We start from the raw sequence: 19,832 nt of genomic DNA, 5'->3' as shown, positions 1-19,832 counted from the left end.
GATTTATTGTTTTTTAGCTCATCCAGCTGCAGGTCAGGCCAGATGAGCTCATGCGATCATGTGTCATTCATCTATCATCCGTCCATCCATAATTTACAAAAGAAAAATAAATAAATAATAATAATAATTATAATTCACTACTCCTCCTGCAGGATTGATCGGATTTCTATCAAACTCTCACACAATGTTCCCCAGGTGGGTGTGCATAAAAGTTGTCAAGACGGTGGTGCCACCTGTCATCCTTATGATTTTATGGGTGTCTGAAATTTTTGGGTGACTCGTCACATTTAATGCTACTCTGGGACATTTTTCACTGAAACTCACTCAGAAGACTCTTAAGACATATTCCAATGAGAGTTGTTCACCAGGTGGCGCCACCTACCATGGATGAGGCTACAGAGGGGTCACGTGCAATTTCACAAAAGTTGCTACTCCTCCTACAGGAGTGATCAGGTTTTGATCAAACTCATAGGGAATGTTCCCCAGGTGGGTGTGCATAAAAGTTGTCAAGATGGTAGTGCCACCTGTCATACTTACGATTTTATGGGCGTCTGAAATTTTTGGATGACTCGTCACATTAAATGCTACTCTGGGACGTGTTCACTGAAACTCACCCAGAAGACTCTAAAGACATATTCCAACAAGAGTTGTTCACCAGATGGTGCCACATACCATGGATGAGGCTACAGAGAGGTCAGGCGCAATTTCACGAAAATCACTACTCCTCCTACAGGAGTGATCAGATTTTGATCAATCTCACAGGGAACGTTCCCCAGGTTGGTATGGATAAAAAGTGTCAAGACAGTGGCGCCAGCTGTCATATTTAACATTTTATGGCCGTTTGAAAATTTTGGGTGACTTGTCACACCAAACACTACTGTTCGTAAACTGCTAGGACGTTTTCACTGAAACTCACCCAGAAGACTCTCAAGACATATTCCAACAAGAATTGTTCACCAGGTGGCGCCACCTGCCATGGATGAGGCTACAGAGGGGTCACATGGAATTTCACGAAAGTTGCTACTCCTCCAACAGGATTGATCAGATTTCAAACTCACACACAACAACAGTGGCTGGTATGAGCTACAGCCTCATGGAGGCAATTTTTGTTCACATATTTAGATATAAACACCTAAAAAAGGCATGTGTTATTTAGTTATATTACAGGCCTCCATTTAAGCGAGCATTGGGTAGGTGGGTGGGTGGGTAGGTAGGTAGGTACTGCATTGAAGGTTTGTCAGAAATCCATAGATGATTTTTTTTTAACCTAAATAAAAGTTAGCCATGCGGACAGCTGACCATCACAGTCATATTGAACATTCCATTCAGATTCAGTCTCCCTTTGCTCTTATAATATCCTCCACTCTTCTGGGAAGGCTTTCCACTAGATTTTGAGGTGTGGTTATGGGGATTTGTGCTCATCATTCAGTTCCAAGAGCATTAGTGAGCTCGGATACTGATGTTTGGTGAGGAGGTCTAGGGTGCACTCAGAGTTCTAGTTCATCCCAAAGGTGTTCAGTAGGGTTGAGGTCAGGGCTCAGTGCAAGACACTTGAGTTCTTTGATTCCATCCATGGCAAACCATCTCTCCTTGCTTTGTGCACAGGGGCATCATCATGGTGGTCATATGACATTCTTTAGCATTCTGTAGAATTGTGTGCTTTTATCTTTGTGGCAACAGTTTGAAGAAAAAAAAACACATATGGGTGCAATGGTCAGCCGTCCACATTCTTTTGGCCTTATAGTGTGTATATCAATTTTTTTAACCTATCTAGTAGGTATGTAAAGATATATCATGTGACAATAAATCATGATACAAATTTAAGACAATTCAAATCGATGAAATAAAAAAATATTTGTATTTACTATCAGGCTGTCATTTCAGCTTCTTCTAGCTAGCTGTAAGTGTGTTGTTTAGACAGCACAGGGCAGAATAATGTATAATACCAGGTACAATAATGTACAATACTATATAATACCATATAACTTCATGGTAGGCAGAAGTAACACAGCTCTAATGCAAAAGAAACACACAAACATCTAAAATGAGAAAGAGCTGTTGTGTGATTGACTGTACAAATAGATTTAACAAGAAATCAGAGCTCTCTTTTTACATACTGCTGAAAGATAAAGAAAAGAGAAGCAGATAGAGGTCGTACAAATGTTCATAAGAGTTTTTTTTTTAAAGAAAAGGCTTATTTGTTATTAACTTTTTCATTTTTAATAAAATGAATATTTTAGTTAATAGATTATTATATTTTACTCCAACCTTTACAAATGTGGGTAAATAATTTGTTTGTTAAGAAAATTAAACAAAAAGTTTTATTTTTGTTTTAATTTAACAAAAGAAATATTTAAGCTGATAAAGAAGAGTTATATTTATAAATGTTTAATTTTTTGGTAATAAAATTCTCTCTCTCTTTTTTCCCCCCTAAGATATTGTGGAAAACTGAATTGTGAACCCAGTATTATGATTTGAATCGAATCATGAATTGGGTGGATCATTACATGCCTACTAACTAATCCAATTTTCATATCTCAGTGGCAAATCATCAAAAATCTACCATTTCTTATTCATCCCCGTTACATTACGCAAAGGCCTAACCCATATCATAGATCAGTCACGAAAAAAAAAATGAGCAGGAAGTCACAAAGTGACAAATATTTCAACAATAAAATATAAAACAAGCTGTTCAATTAGAAATAGCCTATGAACATAACACGTGAATCACACAACCACTTACAGTGCTGAACTAAACAAGAACAAATGTAAGATTCACTGGTGTACTTCATACACACACACACACACACACACACACACGCACTTCTGTGAGCTGTTAGCTGACCGAAGCTGTTAGTATAGTTTACACTAATGCCAACAAATCATGTCCTTTGTAAATATACAGCACAGAATAAAAAAAAAAAAAAAAATCAGGGTGTAAATGTTACACAAATAACATTTCCACAATGTATTTTTGTACAGAATTCAGATTTAACACCAGCTTTTTATGGTAAGAACTTAAAAAAAAAACAGTACAGGTACAAAATAACAGAGAGAAACAGAAAAGACACGTCATAGAATTATGTGAAAACAAAATATGAACTGCAATTCAAACAAATTCTTCAGAATAAATAATTAAATGATAGAGAGATTCTGAAGATGTTGCTCACACACCATTCTGAAACAATATTTTTTTCACTAAGCTTTACGTACAGTTTGAATATTCTAACACCTTGACATTTAGAAAACATCCTGCTAATTTTCCCATTGTACACTTATGACAAATTGGTAAAAGGGACATTTGTAAATAGGTAAAGGAAAACCATCCATCTTGTAATTCCTGCTGCTTTTTCCTCCACTCAGTAGAGCTTCACTTCTCCGAGATGGAATTCCAGAATTTCAACACAATGATGCAGACTGCACAAAGTATGAGCACGAAACATAAGATTTTTTTTTTTTGTGTGTGTGAGAACAGTTATATTTAACAGTTATTCCACGAAATCGAGTCGTACATGAGCTGATAACTGACGAGGCGCGTAGCACTGAGTTGGTTATAAGCCATGTACGACGAGATTGAGTGGAAGAACCGTTTTATTCTCTCCATATTCACTGGATTTTGAGAAACAGAGCATTTTTATTTTTATGCAAATTTGATAAATAAAAAAAAACTTTACACAAAACATCAGACAAAATCATTTCCACTTAGAATGTAAACAAACCGGCGAAATGACAGGAGCAATTTGTGAAAAATGCTCAAATAATAATTCTTGAAAAAAAAAAAGATATGTTCTTACCATCAAATACTTTTATTCTATATTTTACTGCTTTTTTTGTTTTGGGTTTTGTTTTCGAGTAGTTTTTCTTTTGTCCTCCATTGGTTCAGCAACATGCTCTGCCATTTTCTTCTTCTTTAGTTTTTTTTTGGTGGTTGGCAAACCAACTTAAAGGTGCATTACCGCCACCAACTGGGCTGGAGTGTTGACACAGGCTATATATTTGGGGGGGGGGGGACGACCTATATTCTTTTAGCCATTTCTGTTTCTTTTAAATACTTGATAAAGCCGCCATTTTGTTTTTCTCTACTCACGGTATATGAGCTGATATCCTAGTAGTAGAGTAGCCAATCCGAGTGCGCGATTGCTCATATCCAGTGAATGTCTCATCTCATCTCATTATCTGTAGCCGCTTTATCCTGTTCTACAGGGTCGCAGGCAAGCTGGAGCCTATCCCAGCTGACTACGGGCGAAAGGCGGGGTACACCCTGGACAAGTCGCCAGGTCATCACAGGGCTGACACATAGACACAGACAACCATTCACACTCACATTCACACCTACGGTCAATTTAGAGTCACCAGTTAACCTAACCTGCATGTCTTTAGACTGTGGGGGAAACCGGAGCACCTGGAGGAAACCCACGCGGACACGTGGAGAACATGCAAACTCCGCACAGAAAGGCTCTCACCGGCCGCGGGGCTCGAACCCGGACCTTCTTGCTGTGAGGCGACAGCACTAACCATTACACCACCGTGCCGCCCCTCCAGTGAATGTGGAGAGAATAAATTAAAATATTTTAGACAAGATGTTCTGATCAAACTTTGTATTTTCAGTGCTGTATTAGCATAAATCCACTTTCACTATCAATAAAACACAAACAAAACACTTTTTGGTTGTTCTTTAAACGCAAAAAACAAAATTGGCTTACTACAAGCATCCATTTTGTATGACCTTAAATAGTCTGGTTTGGTGAACGCTCTAAAACAAAAAAATCCCCAATTCCCATTCATCATTAGCGCAGCATTTAAATGGTAAGCCTGCTAATGTACAAAACTCACACAGAAGTTATATTTCAAACAAACACAACTAGAGCTGTTCAAACACAACAAGCGTTTTAAATATTTAAGCCCACAGCTGTGTTAAGGTCGTAAACACTCAGAAGGGAGATATGACGCTAATCTAAGGACACACTGCCACTTTCTTCTTTACTCCAGACACTGAGAGACTCCCTACCTTGCTCTCTAAGCTCCAGTGAATCTGTGCAAAAAAAAAAAAAAACGAGACATAAAGACAAAAACACGGCATGTCAGCGTGGTCAGGAATGAAAGGGAACGTCAATCTGACGTGTTACACAAATGACCAAACAAACTGTGATTTAAACAGAATTATTCAATGTCATGTCTTTGTATTGTGGCTCAATCGAACACTTGTGTGGAGACAAAGCTTGTTGATACTGATGTGTGTGATTAGAGTTCAAGGTCATACTAGGTGGGTGATATGGTACAAATATCTCGATACTTTGACATTTTAGTGAATATTTTCAGTTTTAACATCATGACATTTACGTTTGCTGACAAAGTTGAAATGATTTAAGAAGAAGAGGACAAAATGAAATATCTACTGGATAGGGGAAGTCTAATGGTTAGAGAAGCAACTTCGGGACCACAAAGTTGCCGGTTTGATTCCCTGGATCAGCAGGAATGGCTGAAGTGCCCTTGGGCAAGGCACCTAACCCCCAACTGCTCCCCAGGCTGCTCTGGGTATGTTGTACGTTGGTCTTGATAAGAGCGTCTGCTAAAACGCCTGTAATGTAATGTATACACCAATCAGCCAATCTATCAAGCAGTAGGATATATTAGGCAGCAAGACAACAGTCAATTCTTGAAGTTGATGTGTTGGAAGCAGGAAAAATGGGCAATAAAACCAGAAAAAAAGGCTAATACAGAAAGGTGTCAGCATTAACTTTTTCAGTAGTTTGTGCTACAGTAGCTCTTCTATGGGATTGGACCATATGGGCTAGCCTTCGTGCCCCATGCGAATCAATGAGCCTTTGACGCCCATGACCCTGTCACCGGTTGTCCTTCGGATCCTCGGACCACTTTTGGTAGGTACCAACCACTGCATACCAGGAACACCCCACAAGACATGCCATTTTGGAGATATTCATACCCAGTCATCTAGCCATCACAATTTGGCCCTTGTCAAAGTTGCTCAGATCCTTACACTTGCCCATTTTTCCTGCTTCCAAAACATCAACTTCAAGAACTGACCATTCTCTTTCTGTCTAATATATCCCACCGCTTGACAGGTGCCACTGTAATGAGATATTTAACCGTTATTCCACGAAATTGAGTAGTACATGAGCTGATCGCCGATGAGGCACGTAGCACCGAGTTGTCTATAAGCCATGTACGACGAGATTGAGTGGAATAACTGTTTTATTCTATCCACATTCACTGGATTTTGAAAAAAGGAGCATTTTTATTTTTAGCAAATTCGATACATAAAAATAACTTTATACAAAATGTCTGACAAAATCATTTCCGCTTGGGGGCGTCGTGGCTCAGGTGGATAAGGTGCCATACCATAAATCCGGGGACACCGGTTCGATTCCGACCCGAGGTCATTTCCCGATCCCTCCCCTTCTCTCTCTCCCCCGCTCATTTCCTGTCTCTACACTGTCCTATCCAATAAAGGTGAAAAAAGCCCAAAAAAAATCTTTAAAAAAAAAAAAAATCATTTCCGCTTAGAATGTGAACAAATTGGTGAAATGACAGGAGCAATTTGTGAAAAATGCTATAATAATTCTTGAAAAATAAAAAAAAGATACATTTTTACCATCAAATACTTTTATTCCACATTGTTGCTTTTTTGGTTTTTTTTGGGGGGTTTTGTTTTCAAATTGAGTTTTTATTTCGTCCTCAGTTGGTTCAACACCACCATTTTCTTCTTCTTTAGGGTTTTTTGGCAGCTGGCAAACCAACTTAAAAAGTGCATTACCGCCACCGACTGGGCCGGAGCGTGGAACAGGCGATATTGGGGTGGGGGGTGGGATGATATTCCATCCATCCCTCATCTGTAGCCGCTTATCCTGTCCTACAGGGTCGCAGGGAAGCTGGAGCCTATCCCAGCTGACTATGGGCAAGAGGCGGGGTACACCCTGGACAAGTCTCCAGATCATCGCAGGGCGGACACATACAACCTCAATTCCAAAAAAGTTGGGACAAAGTACAAATTGTAAATAAAAATGGAATGCAATAATTTACAAATCTCAAAAACTGATATTGTATTCACAATAGAACATAGACAACATATCAAATGTCGAAAGTGAGACATTTTGAAATTTCATGCCAAACATTGGCTCATTTGAAATTTCATGACAGCAACACATCTCAAAAAAGTTGGGACAGGGGCAATAAGAGGCTGGAAAAGTTAAAGGTACAAAAAAGGAACAGCTGGAGGACCAAATTGCAACTCATTAGGTCAATTGGCAATAGGTCATTAACATGACTGGGTATAGAAAGAGCATCTTGGAGTGGGAGCGGCTCTCAGAAGTCAAGATGGGAAGAGGATCACCAATCCCCCTAATTCTGATGAGAAATCAGTGTTGAACAGACGGAGAGAGAGAACACGTCAAGACATAACAGAGATGATGAAAAGGTGAATAAGCAGCAAATCAATGGAACAAAAAAACAAGAATCTGCTCAATAATCCAGGTCCAGTGTAGTGAAAAGAAGCACATTCTCTCCACAATGCTGTTGTTACACAAAGTGTTAATATTTGAAGTACAATTTGTACTTTGGTGGGGTTTACATTAGACCATATCAGCGGATCATCAGATTAACGTTTTTAAAACGATTAGTGTGCACACAGCAACGCCAATACACGATTCGCGTGCACACAGCAACGCCAATACACGGATACGCTCGGCTCCGCAGGCATCCTGCGCTCCAAATCACTCCGCCCTGAACAGCGAGTGCCCTCTGGAGGGTGCGCACTCCGGCCCTGCGCAGCTCACAGAGCACGCGAGTGAAGTGCACGAGCAGTGATTCGGGACTGAGCCGCTGTGTGTGTGCTCTCAGTGCATATCGGGCATGCGCGTCACTTACCACTTGCAAGTGGAAGGATGGCAAGCCTAAAGACAATCATAACTACACAATGGGCAGTATTTGCATCAGTATTTGCAGTATTTTCATACTTTTATACTCTTTAATGAAAGGTGAAACAAGGCGGAAGTCCGCGCCGTTTTTCAGCAGTCGCGTCACATGACCAACGCCAGCGAATCAGGAAGGTGGATGTCACAGTGACGTTGTCCAATGACGACGCTCAGCACAGCGTATCCGCGTATTCTCAATGTTTACACAGCACCAGACCAGACACGATCTGGACTGAATACGTGGACCCTGACGGATTCCCGTTTCCCGGCATTTCCAGGCGTTTTAATGTAAACGGACAGTGCATCCGCGAAGAAAACGAGACAGATACGGTCTAATGTAAACTTGGCCTTTGTCCCAACTTTCTTGGAATCGGGGTTGTCGACACATTCACACCTACGGTCAATTTAGAGTCACCAGTTAACCTAACCTGCATGCCTTTGGACCGTGGGGGAAACCAGAGCACCCGGAGGAAACCCACGCGGACACGGGGAGAACATGCAAACTCCACACAGAAAGGCCCTCGTCAGCCGCTGGGCTTGAACCAGGACCTTCTTGCTGTGAGGCGACAGCGCTACCCACTACACCACCGTGCCGGGATAATATTCTTTTCACCATTTCTGTTTCTTTTAAAGACTTGATAACAGAGTGATATATCTGACTTGATGCGCTCCACCATTTTGTTTTTCTCTACTCACAGTATATGAGCAGATATCCTAGTAGTAGAGTAGCCAATCAGAGCACGCAATTACTCATATCCAGTAAATGTGGAGAGAATAATCAAATGTTATTCACTTCATCTTTCAGTGATTTTAATATTATGGCTGATTGGTGTATTTTACTACACTGTAACTGCAATAGCTGAAGAAATTTAGCGAGTTGAAATACTTACTTTCGGCAAAATTTCAGAAAAATGAATTGTAACATTTTATCACAGTATCAATATTGTCATATCATATCACCCAGCTCTAGCGTCAGCGTAGTTTTATTCCCTGACCTGTTCAAGACTGTCATCTTCAGACGTCCTCGTGTCTCCGTTGCTATTGATGGGGATTTCCATCGTTGCAGCTTTGCTCATGATGCTGTCCGTCATGGTGGACCTTCACAGAGAACATACAGTACATATCAGTGCATGCAAATGATCAGATCTGATTAAACATACAGTAAGGTGGATCTAATCAGCTGAGCAGCTCATACTGAAACAGTTATTCAAGTTGATAAGGTAACAATATATCTAACACTTAAAGATGGAAAATATTTTACAGTAACAGAAATAAGTAGAGGTTTGTTGCTTGCATAAATTTTAACCCCCATGTCTCAATGCATGGTAGAACCACTTTTTGGCAGTGGCAAGATTTCTAGGATATGACTTCATCAGCTTTTTACATCTGGTTCTAGTGTTACTGTGCATTCTTATTGACAAAAGTGCTCAAGCTCGGTCAGACTAGATGGAGACTGTTGATAATTTTTTTTAGCAACTGTTTAGTTGGTTTACGGTTATTTAGCACAAAAGTCTTCGCACAAGCTCTAAAGTCTTTTAAGCCTAGGTCACAACCGGCCGTACGTGCTCCTACGGCTGGTCTACGTGCAAAAAAAACACAAGAAACGCACGGAGGGTGCGCGTGTGACGTGCTGATTTTCGAGCCATAGACCGGCCGCAGAGGTTCTTTGTCATGTCAAACAAACTCTACGGGCACTTACGTTTTTTTCAGGTTGCAAGACAAACTTACGGCCAACGTGCGTCTTTCTCCACGAACAAAAAACACGCAGCGATTTGGGAAACGCCAAAAATCGCACGGCCAAAAAAATCGTACGTCCGGTTGTGACCTAGGCTTTAGCACAACTCCAAGTTCTTTAGCACAAAGACCCAAGAACACTTAATCTTTATTATGAATACTTACTGATCATGTTTAAAGATGCCTGATTAATTTTTTATGAAAGTTGCCAAGATTCCAATGGAAAACGAGCGATTGTATTTCCCCACTCCGCCATCTTGAAACCGCCATGTTTGATGAAGCTCATTTGTTAGTCACCAATCCTCCCTCCAAATTATTTAACACAGCACATCTCCTGACCCAGTACACCGCTACAGCCAACTTCCAGGTTTGTTTTATCTTTATTAAAGTGCTAAACTTAAATCATATTTATTATTTACAATTTGCTAATTATTGACAGTCAGTTGAATTTGTGATATGATCAGAAGTGACTGAAGTTAGCTATGAAGGTGCCCACAATTCAAGGTTTGTGATGGCATAACTACAAACATCCAAAGACACCAAAGAATCAGATTTTCAGTCCACGTTTCAGGGATCAACAAATGATCCTTAACATGCACAGCAGCAGAAATTCCGGCTTCCGGTCCCTAAGCAATCATAATAAACCCCTTCTTATATCAAGATTATTTTTTTTCCCGATTATTGTGACCATAATCCAGAGTTGCGCTAAAGAAAATAGAGTTGTGCTAAAAGACTTTTGTGCTAAATAACCAGATACCGTTTAGTTGATATTATCCAATGGGTATGATGATCTCGCAGGAGGTTGAGCCATTCAAACACACAGTAAAAGCTATGGCAGATGGCAACTACCATAGAAAGGCTTTGACTTGTGGATAGGCATGATTTTAGAAAGCTGTGATATAAACTGTATATTTTATATCACAAGTGGATTTTTTTTACTAATGTGTATCTCTCATTGCTACTCATATTCCGAGTTGAGTTTTAATTTCTGATTAAGGGTACTTGAAAACAAATAAATGCAGTGAAATGATGAAGATCCTGAAAGCATATGGCATTCCCCCAAACCTACTCCGTGTCTACTATTGATATCACATACTGTATACCAACACCAGAGCAAAGGGACTAAAGGCCAATTTATGCTGACAACCCAGTCCTCGCAGATAGCGTCGCAGACAGTGTCTGCGTAGCCCCCCCACCTTTGCAGACGCTCTGCGCGCACCTCCCAAAAATTGTGACCACCGCAGAAGCCTCGCAGACAGCGTCGCAGACAAGAGGGCTCTGATTGGTCCACTCTACATCCGCTGTACACGCACTTCCGCTTCCCTACTTTCCCGGTTTGGTTTGTTTTCACGACCGCCATTTTTAAAAACACGAGCGAAGATGGAGCAGCACGAAGAGCAGTTGATCGAGGAAGTACGTACATCCATACGACTCCAGTTCTAGTCATTATAAGTAACCGGAGGATAAACACTCCACTAACCACACCCATCAACTACTCCTAGCGATTTCGCGCCCCCTTGCGTTGTGGCGGTGAATAACATCGCGCACGCCTATTACTCCCCGCTCAACGATAAATTACAACTGTCTGCGAAAAGCTATCTGCAAAAGCCTTGTCGCAAGAGCATGCAGAGGCCTTAACACCTGATGGGGAAACAGAGGAATTCAGCAACTCGCAGGGGTGCTACAAGGGGACACTCTAGCACCCTTTCTCTTCATATTTGTATTAGATTATGCACTGAGGCAAGCAAAAGCAGGAAGAGAAACTGAACTTGGATTCACCGTAACACCAAAGAGATCCAAAAGAACACCTGCAGTATCCCTAACAGACTTTGACTTTGCTAATTATATCTGTCTACTCTGCAACCAGATCCAGCAAGCCCAGGAGATAATCCAAGTCGAGGCCAAATGTACCAAGGTAGAACTTGGTCTGAACGCCAAAAAGGCTGAGGTGATGGCTTACATTATAGGTATTTAGCAGACGGTCTTATCCAGAGTAACGTACAACAGACCCAGAGCAGCCTGGGGAGCAGTTGGGGGTTAGGTATCTTGCTCAAGGGCACTTCAGCCATTCCTGCTGGTCCAAGGAATCAAATCAGCAACCTTCTGGTCACAAAGCTGATTCTCTAACCATTCAGCCATGGCAACATTGAGAACCATGACCCAATAACAACACTATCAGGTAGTACACTCAAAGAGGTGCCAGATTTCAAGTACCTGGACGGAGGGTCCTGGGTGGAGTCTACTGAATCAGACATTAAACTTTGGAAAGTTCTAGCCTGGAGAGCGCTACACAGCATGAAGAGGATACTGAAGTCAAGAATGTCAAGGGAGGTCAAGTTGAGCTACTTATTGGCCACAGTAGAGTCTGTTCTACTGTACGGATGCAAGACTTGGACCCTAACAGGGCTTGGAAGATCTCTCGATGGTTGCTACACATACATTCTGCATGGAGTACTTAACGTTAGCTGGAGGCAACACATCAGAAATGAAGTGCATTATTGAGAGCTAACAAGGATCAGTGACAAGGTAGCAGCTGGGTGGACACTGCTTTAGACATCTGGAGCTGGCAGCTAGTCAGCTCATCACATGGGAAGAAAAGAGACTGGGAAGACCAAGAGTGAGTCTCGTTGATGTATTGAAGGTGGGAACTCACAGGAACTGGAATCATGTTTAAAGGGTCGCAGAGACTGGAAAATCCGTACTTGGATCCAGCTGAGGCCGCCTTTGTAAGTAAAATGACTAAATAAAGGGCCTCAGATTTGACTATAATTTGAGTTAACCTGGATCATTTCAGATATTTCAGAATGAATATGATTTTTATTATCACGAGTTGGCCTAGTGGTTAGCGTGTCCGCTTCTCAACCAGGACATCATGAGTTCTAGTCGCAGTTCGGGCCATACTAAAGACCATTATCAGAATGATACCTACTGCCATCTGGCAAGGCACGCTGCAATACAGATGCAAGTAAGGAGTCAAACTCTCATGGTTACCCAAGGACCAGCCCCCACCAAAACCCCAACGATGTAATAGGCGAGGCTGAGGGCTATGGAAACAGAGATCGGCACCACCCAATGCCCCAAGTTCCTGGTTAGTACTGGGACAGAATACCAGCTGGGAAGATCAGGTCCTGGCACAGGATGGACTTTGATGACCTTTATTACTATTACCCAAGTCATAATCTTAATACGGGCGAAAGGCAGGGTACACCCTGGACAAGTCACCAGGTCATCACAGGGCTGACACATAGACACAGACAACCATTCACACTCACATTCACACCTACGGTCAATTTAGAGTCACCAGTTAACCTAACCTGCATGTCTTTGGACTGTGGGAGGAAACCAGAGAACCTGGAGGAAGCCCACACAGGCACGAGAAGAACATGTAAATGCCACACAGAAAGAAAGGCCCCAGTTGACTGGCAGGTTCAAACCCAGAACCTTCTTGCTGTGAGGAAACAGTGCTAACCACCGCACCACTGTGCCAACTAACACAATGATTTAAATAAGTAACAGAGATTCATAAATTACTCAGTTGGCTGTTAATGTAGACACTTCATTATTTCCTGATGTGCTAAAGATTAGCGAATGTATTAATTCACCATTATGAAAAGTATCATGAGTTAAAAATAATAATAATAATAATAATAATAATAATAATAATAACCTTCTTTCGGCTGCTCCCGTTAGGGGTCGTCACAGCAGATCTGTTCCACATATTTGATTTGGCATATTTTTTACACCAGATGCCCTTCCTGACGCAACCCTCCTCAATCTATCCAGGCCTGGGACTAGCACTAAGCATGCACTTTCTTGTACAACCCCAGTGACTGGGTATGTGTCTTTGGGGGAAACCGGAGCACCCGGAGGAAACCCATGCAGACATGGACAGAACATGCAAACTTCACACAGAAAGGCCCCCGTCAGCCACGAGGTTCGAACCTGGAACCTTCTTGCTGTGAGGCAACAGTGCAAACCACTACACCACCATGCTGCCCAACAATAATAGCAACAGAAAGGTTCAAGGGGGTCAATTTTTATGCAAGACACTTTATTCAGTGGATAAAGGGAATTTTTTTTGGTATTTATTCATTTCCTTTTTTGTAAAATAATGTCTTATGTGAGAACTGTTTTTTATGTTTGTTTGTTTGTATAATTGACGCGACACAACAGTGGCCTGTGTGGACATGAAGTAACCATGGTAACAGAGTTAGAATGAACACCAGATATGAGGTCTTACATCCCTCTGCTACACAAAATGGCTATGACAGCTGAGCTCTATATAAACTCTGGAGAACTCAGAGCCTATTTCCCGCTGTAGAGACAAGTGAAGCCATCTGGCCGCCATATTACCACTCCCATCGCGTGTATTTGGCTTGTGTGTTAAACCATGGTATCCGATCAAATTTGCCCCAAGAAAAGTATCTCCTGACTCCCCCCCCCTTATTTTCTCAACTTTACCCACATTCCTTACATATCTTTATAGCACTCCCCTTCACTGTTATTGTTTTTTCCCCTTTTCCAGTTCAATCTCTGATTTGTTTTTTGAATAGCTCTTTTTTAATACTATAAATGATTTTTACAGAGATTATTTCAGTTTTTCTCTTATACAGTGCACCTTTCTCTTTCATATGTTTCTTCTTCCTTTTTATTATATACAGGGGGCTGCAAAAGTAGGTATACAGTAAGGATTATTCCAGTATTATAATAGTGGTGCTAGGTTTCATTTAATACTAACATTTTGTGTGAACGTTTAGTTTTTCATTACTGTATACCTACTTTTGCAGCCCCTAGAAGAAATATATGAAAGAGAAAGGTTATATAATATTAAAATAAAATAAATATATATTTATTTTATATAATATATTATATATTTATTTTATATTTAGTTATATCAATACTCGGCGGCACGGTGGTATAGTGGTTAGCGCTGTCGCCTCACAGCAAGAAGGTCCTGGGTTCGAGCCCCGGGGCCGGCGAGGGCCTTTCTGTGTGGAGTTTGCATGTTCTCCCCGTGTCCGCGTGGGTTTCCTCCGGGTGCTCCGGTTTCCCCCACAGTCCAAAGACATGCAGGTTAGGTTAACTGGTGACTCTAAATTGACCGTAGGTGTGAATGTGAGTGTGAATGGTTGTCTGTGTCTATGTGTCAGCCCTGTGATGACCTGGCGACTTGTCCAGGGTGTACCCCGCCTTTCGCCCATAGTCAGCTGGGATAGGCTCCAGCTTGCCTGCGACCCTGTAGAAGGATAAAGCGGCTAGAGATAATGAATGAATGAATGAATATCAATACTCACAGGTGAAGTGTCCATCCACAGCCTTTGACCTGATGATTTGTATAGTTCACTGCTGCACATGTAGGCATTTTTCTTCTAAGGCCCTGTCCACACGGCAACGGATTCAGGTGAATCCGATAAAATTTTTTATCGTTTTGGCCTGGCGTCCACACGGCACCGGCGTTTTGGGTGCCCCAAAACGATATTTTTTGAGAATGGTTTCCAGAGTGGAAAGATCTGGCAACGGCGCCGTTGCGAAGTCGTCTGGATGAGTAGAACGGATTTGTTTACGATGATGTCACAACCACATGACTAGAACAAGCAGCACTCACTCATTCACGCCGGGTAGAAGAAGGGGTTTATGCGCATGCGTCCTACTTCTTCTATTGTTCTGGTGTCTCCGATGGGACCGTCTTACAGCGCACGTAGAGGTGTGGTATGTGTATTGCATCGTTTTCAGCAAGCATTGCGTTGCCATATGTACCTGATATTTTACTGATCCGTTGCCCATGTGGACGCGATATTTTTTTTACCCGCTAAAAAAAAAAAATCTCGTTGCCGTTGTCGTGTGGATGTAGCCTAATTTTTCTCACCAACTACAAAAATAACTTGTGGGACAGTCCACCGAATGGGTGCCATTTGCTTGTTGTACCACTCCCAAATTAAACTTAATTTGTTATATCTTTTCAACACTGATTATAATAACACATATTTAACTATTCAAAATGTGTATTGGTCAACCTCAGGCTACGTTATTTTTTTTTTTTTACAAGGTTTGTAAGTCAAAGATGGCTGCATACTCTTTATATGAGTAACAGGACTGAGTTTTTAGCCTAGGATTAGCTAATACATGGAATTAAGCCACATGGCGTCATTGCTAATAGCATGACCACACTTAGCACATTCTAGTGATTTACCAAAAATCTGTATTTTTTTTAAATAAAAAAAATCATCTAAGAAATAATTTAAGTAACAGGACAGTATGTTGACATTGACCTTATCAGTCAAAGTTAAAAAATCATCAAATATACAGAAAAGTAAATGAGAGAACTAAGTTTTGGTCTTCCCATGGCCTTCAGAAGACACAACTGATGTAACTTCCTGTTGAGCATGTGATTTATGGAATGTTCCAAATTTGTCAGATGGGGTAATATGTTTGGGTAACAGGACTGAGTGAAAACCCAGGGACACAACTAAAATGTGTATTTTAACTAAGATATTGTGGATTTCTTATGAAAAAAATATATTTAAAACCATGGATAGGATATGGAGTCACACAACAGTGCAAAAGAAATACTGTTTCTGAAGGATTTTAATCATAATATTTCATAGTTAAGTATAACGTTAGAGTGCGGGGACAGGCAACACATGCTATTTTTCAGTGTTTTAGGTAGCTTTTATTAATCCTTACAATTATATATCTTAAATTTGAAATCAGATCAATGTGCAGGACATTCTGCATAATAAGGAAATGTATTTTAAAGTACATTTTTATGTGCATTTATACATATAAATTTTCTAGGGACGGAAATGGCACCAATACGGTGGAATGGCTCTTGTCCAATTTTGTGTAGCTTCCAGTAGTCTAAATGATAGTTCCACTCCGCGATGGGAGTGGTAAGATGGCGGCCAGCTGGCTTCACTCTGACAAGCCTATGAGCTCTCCATCCATCCATTATCTGTAGCCACTTTATCCTGTTCTACAGGGTCGCAGGCAAGCTGGAGCCTATCCCAGCTGACTACGGGTGAGAGGCGGGGTACACCCTGGACAAGCCGCCAGGTCATCACAGGGCTGACACATAGACACAGACAACCATTCACACTCACATTCACACCTACGGTCAATTTAGAGCCACCAGTTAACCTAACCTGCATGTCTTTGGGCTGTGGGGGAAACCGGAGCACCCGGAGGAAACCCACGCAGACATGGGGAGAACATGCAAACTCCGCACAGAAAGGCCCTCGCCGGCCACGGGGCTCGAACCCGGACCTTCTTGCTGTGAGGCGACAGCGCTAACCACTACACCACCGTGCCCCCCAGTGTTTATAATAATAATAATAATAATCTCATCTCATTATCTCTAGCCGCTTTATCCTTCTACAGGGTCGCAGGCAAGCTGGAGCCTATCCCAGCTGACTATGGGCAAAAGGCGGGGTACACCCTGGACAAGTCGCCAAGTGTACCCTGTGTCATCTCTCATTATCTCTAGCCACTTTATCCTGTTCTACAGGGTTGCAGGCAAGCTGAAGCCTATCCCAGCTGACTACAGGTGAAAGGTGGGGTACATCCTGGACAAGTCACCAGGTCATCACAGACAACCATTCACACTCACATTCACACCTACGGTCAATTTAGAGTCACCAGTTAACCTAACCTGCATGTCTTTGGACTGTGGAGGAAACCAGAGCACCCGGAGGAAACCCACGCGGACATGGGGAGAACATGCAAACTCCGTACAGAAAGGCCCTCGCCGGCCACTGGGCTCGAACCCGGACCTTCTTGCTGTGAGGCGACAGCGCTAACCACTACACCACCGTGCCCACCAGTATTTATTATAATAATAATAATAATAATAATAATAATTAAAAACAGTTCTCACATAACAGGTTCAAGGGGGTGAATATTTATGCAAAACACTTTATTCAGAAAATTATCATATTTATTCATTTCCTTTTCTGAAAAATAATGTCCCTCTCTTACATTATTATTATTATTATTATTATTGACGCTGCACAACAGCAGCCTGTGTGGACATGAAGTAACCATGGTAACAGATTTAGGAGGAACACCGGATGTGAGGTTTCACGTCCCTCCTCTACACAAAATGGCTAGGACACGTCACAGGCAGCATCACTCATTATTTTTATTTATTTATTTCTTCATTTGTTTGTTTTTTAAATACGTGATTTAAACGCGACACAACATTTGTATACCCAGAAAACACATGCCAGATGTTTATCCAGATGTTACACCAGCCATTCCAAGCTATTATTTTTATATATTGAAAAAGGATGCTATTTTATCTCATACTGAACAAGTACATACAAGATACAACACCAAAGCCCTGTTTATCATGTCTATTCTGACCCTATGTCACATGCAGTCTGATTGATGCACTACACAGCTCAGTTAGGCGTTATAAACATGCCATAATGCCCTTTACTGCTTTACCTGGATCCCGGCTCCAGATTTATCATCGATTTGATTCAAACCGCATCCACTTTGTTGCTATTTCCATATACACAGGTATGCTGTAGTTTTTAATCAGCGTCCATCAAATATAATTTTCCTCTGCATGTACAGTATTTTATCCCCTTGCTTGCCTTTTGCGAAATCCTCCTTGCTTTCTCCAAACGGAAGTGACGTCACACGAGGCGCTGTTGTCGTTCTTGTCAGTATGTCAGAGATCTTAATGTTTCTCCACACCTTCATTGTTTCATTCCTGTCCGCTCTAATCCTCAGTCTGTCTGCTCAAACTGAATGAAACAGTGTATATCAGTTCCATCAATTTGGGCATCAATTATTATTTTTATTATAATATTTTTTTTTTTTCAAGAAAAGCTCAACTTCCACATGGTGTCACCATCATCCCAGGAATCCCAGCACTTCACTCTCTGGAATTTTGAGTCAGCAAGCTGTCATTCCTACATGCACTCACCTCCAGAATTATGTGCAGCCTTCATGAAAATAAGATTAGCCTACAGTATACCTTTTTCTCCCCCATTCATGCACATGTTCCATCCATTTTGGCATATCACTACAGTGACGTGGCCGCTCTGACAGCTTCAGCCATCAAAGCGTCTAGGGAACGTTACAGTCGTGGTTTCCTGGTGCCTGCTACTGGATTATTATAGAGGTTTTCTCCTCTCAACCATTCACACACATGGACAATTTAGAGCCAACAATTAGCCTAACCTGTATGTCTTTGGACTGTTGGGGAAACCCACACAGACAACATACAAACTCCATACAGAAAGGCCCCTGTCGACTACTGGACTCAAACCCAGAACCTTCTTGCTGTGAGGCGACAGTGCTAACCACTACACCACCGTGTCACCCCTATGCACATGTTTGTTTTCCCATGTGGGGTTGCGGGGGGCAAGCTGGAGTCTATCCCAGCTGACCATGGGTGAGAGGCAGGGTACACCCTGGACAAGTTGCCAGCTCATCGCAGGGCTGACACACACAGAGACACAAACAACCATTCAGACTCACAGTCAGTTTAGAGCCTGCATATCTTTGGACTGTGGAGGAAACCCACACAGACACAGGGAGAACATGCAAACTCCACACAGAAAGGCCCCTGTCAACTACTGGGCTCGAACCCAGAACCTTCTTGCTGTGAGGCAACAGTGCTAACCACTACACCACCGTGCCGCCCCCATGCACATGTTACAGGTCAAAAACTTTCAATCTAGGTGTGTGGTGGTGTTTTTTTTTTTGTGACCTGGGTTAAAAATTTTAACCTAGTTCATAACTTCCAACCTCAGTAAAATTGTGGATTATCTAAGACTAGCAGGTTACCCGGCGTTGCCCGGGTTTTGCAAAATTCTGGGTTGCCCCCAGACTTCCATATCAAATTTGGTGAAGATCCGTCAAGAAATGGTGACGTTAACCCAAGACAAACAAAAACCCAAACCTCCACCACCCAGGGGCCCACTGGGGACCCCTGGGGACCCCCTGGGGCCCAAATATGGAATTTCTGAGTTCTGCCAAATTGTGGCTATCTCCTGTACCTACGTGCCAAGTTTAGTGAAGATCTGTTGAGAGCTTGTGTTGATAAACGTAACGTGAAAGGCATTGAGGGAGGGGGTGGGTGGATGTTGTGCTCCCTAGTGACCTCTCTGGGGCCTGTACATGAATTTTGTTTATATCTGCAAAATTCTGGGTCAT

At 41.8% G+C, this 19,832-nt stretch overlaps 1 protein-coding gene across 6 annotated transcripts in view; it reads right to left on the bottom strand.

Annotated features, from left to right (window-relative positions):
• arfip2a (ADP-ribosylation factor interacting protein 2a) overlaps nt 1–18,298 on the bottom strand; it is a 52,561-nt gene extending 34,263 nt beyond the window's left edge. For 3 of the 6 annotated variants that reach the window (XM_060897710.1, XM_060897712.1, XM_060897714.1), the window contains exons 1-3: nt 18,111–18,298; nt 8,927–9,029; nt 5,009–5,032 (exon numbers count right to left, since the gene is read on the bottom strand). In XM_060897710.1, the coding sequence (XP_060753693.1) occupies nt 5,009–5,032; nt 8,927–9,029; nt 18,111–18,136 (153 nt within the window). In that variant the 5' untranslated portion in view covers nt 18,137–18,298. The remainder of the gene's footprint in view (nt 1–5,008; nt 5,033–8,926; nt 9,030–18,110) is intronic. The other 3 variants (XM_060897711.1, XM_060897713.1, XM_060897715.1) reach the window with 1 other exon arrangement.
• Between the last annotated feature and the right edge of the window lie 1,534 nt (nt 18,299–19,832).

This window comes from Neoarius graeffei, chromosome 17, assembly GCF_027579695.1.
Source record: "Neoarius graeffei isolate fNeoGra1 chromosome 17, fNeoGra1.pri, whole genome shotgun sequence".
NCBI classification, from domain to species: Eukaryota; Metazoa; Chordata; class Actinopteri; order Siluriformes; family Ariidae; genus Neoarius; species Neoarius graeffei.
Note: the sequence above shows the minus strand (reverse complement) of the source record. Positions and strands in the feature narration are given on the sequence as shown.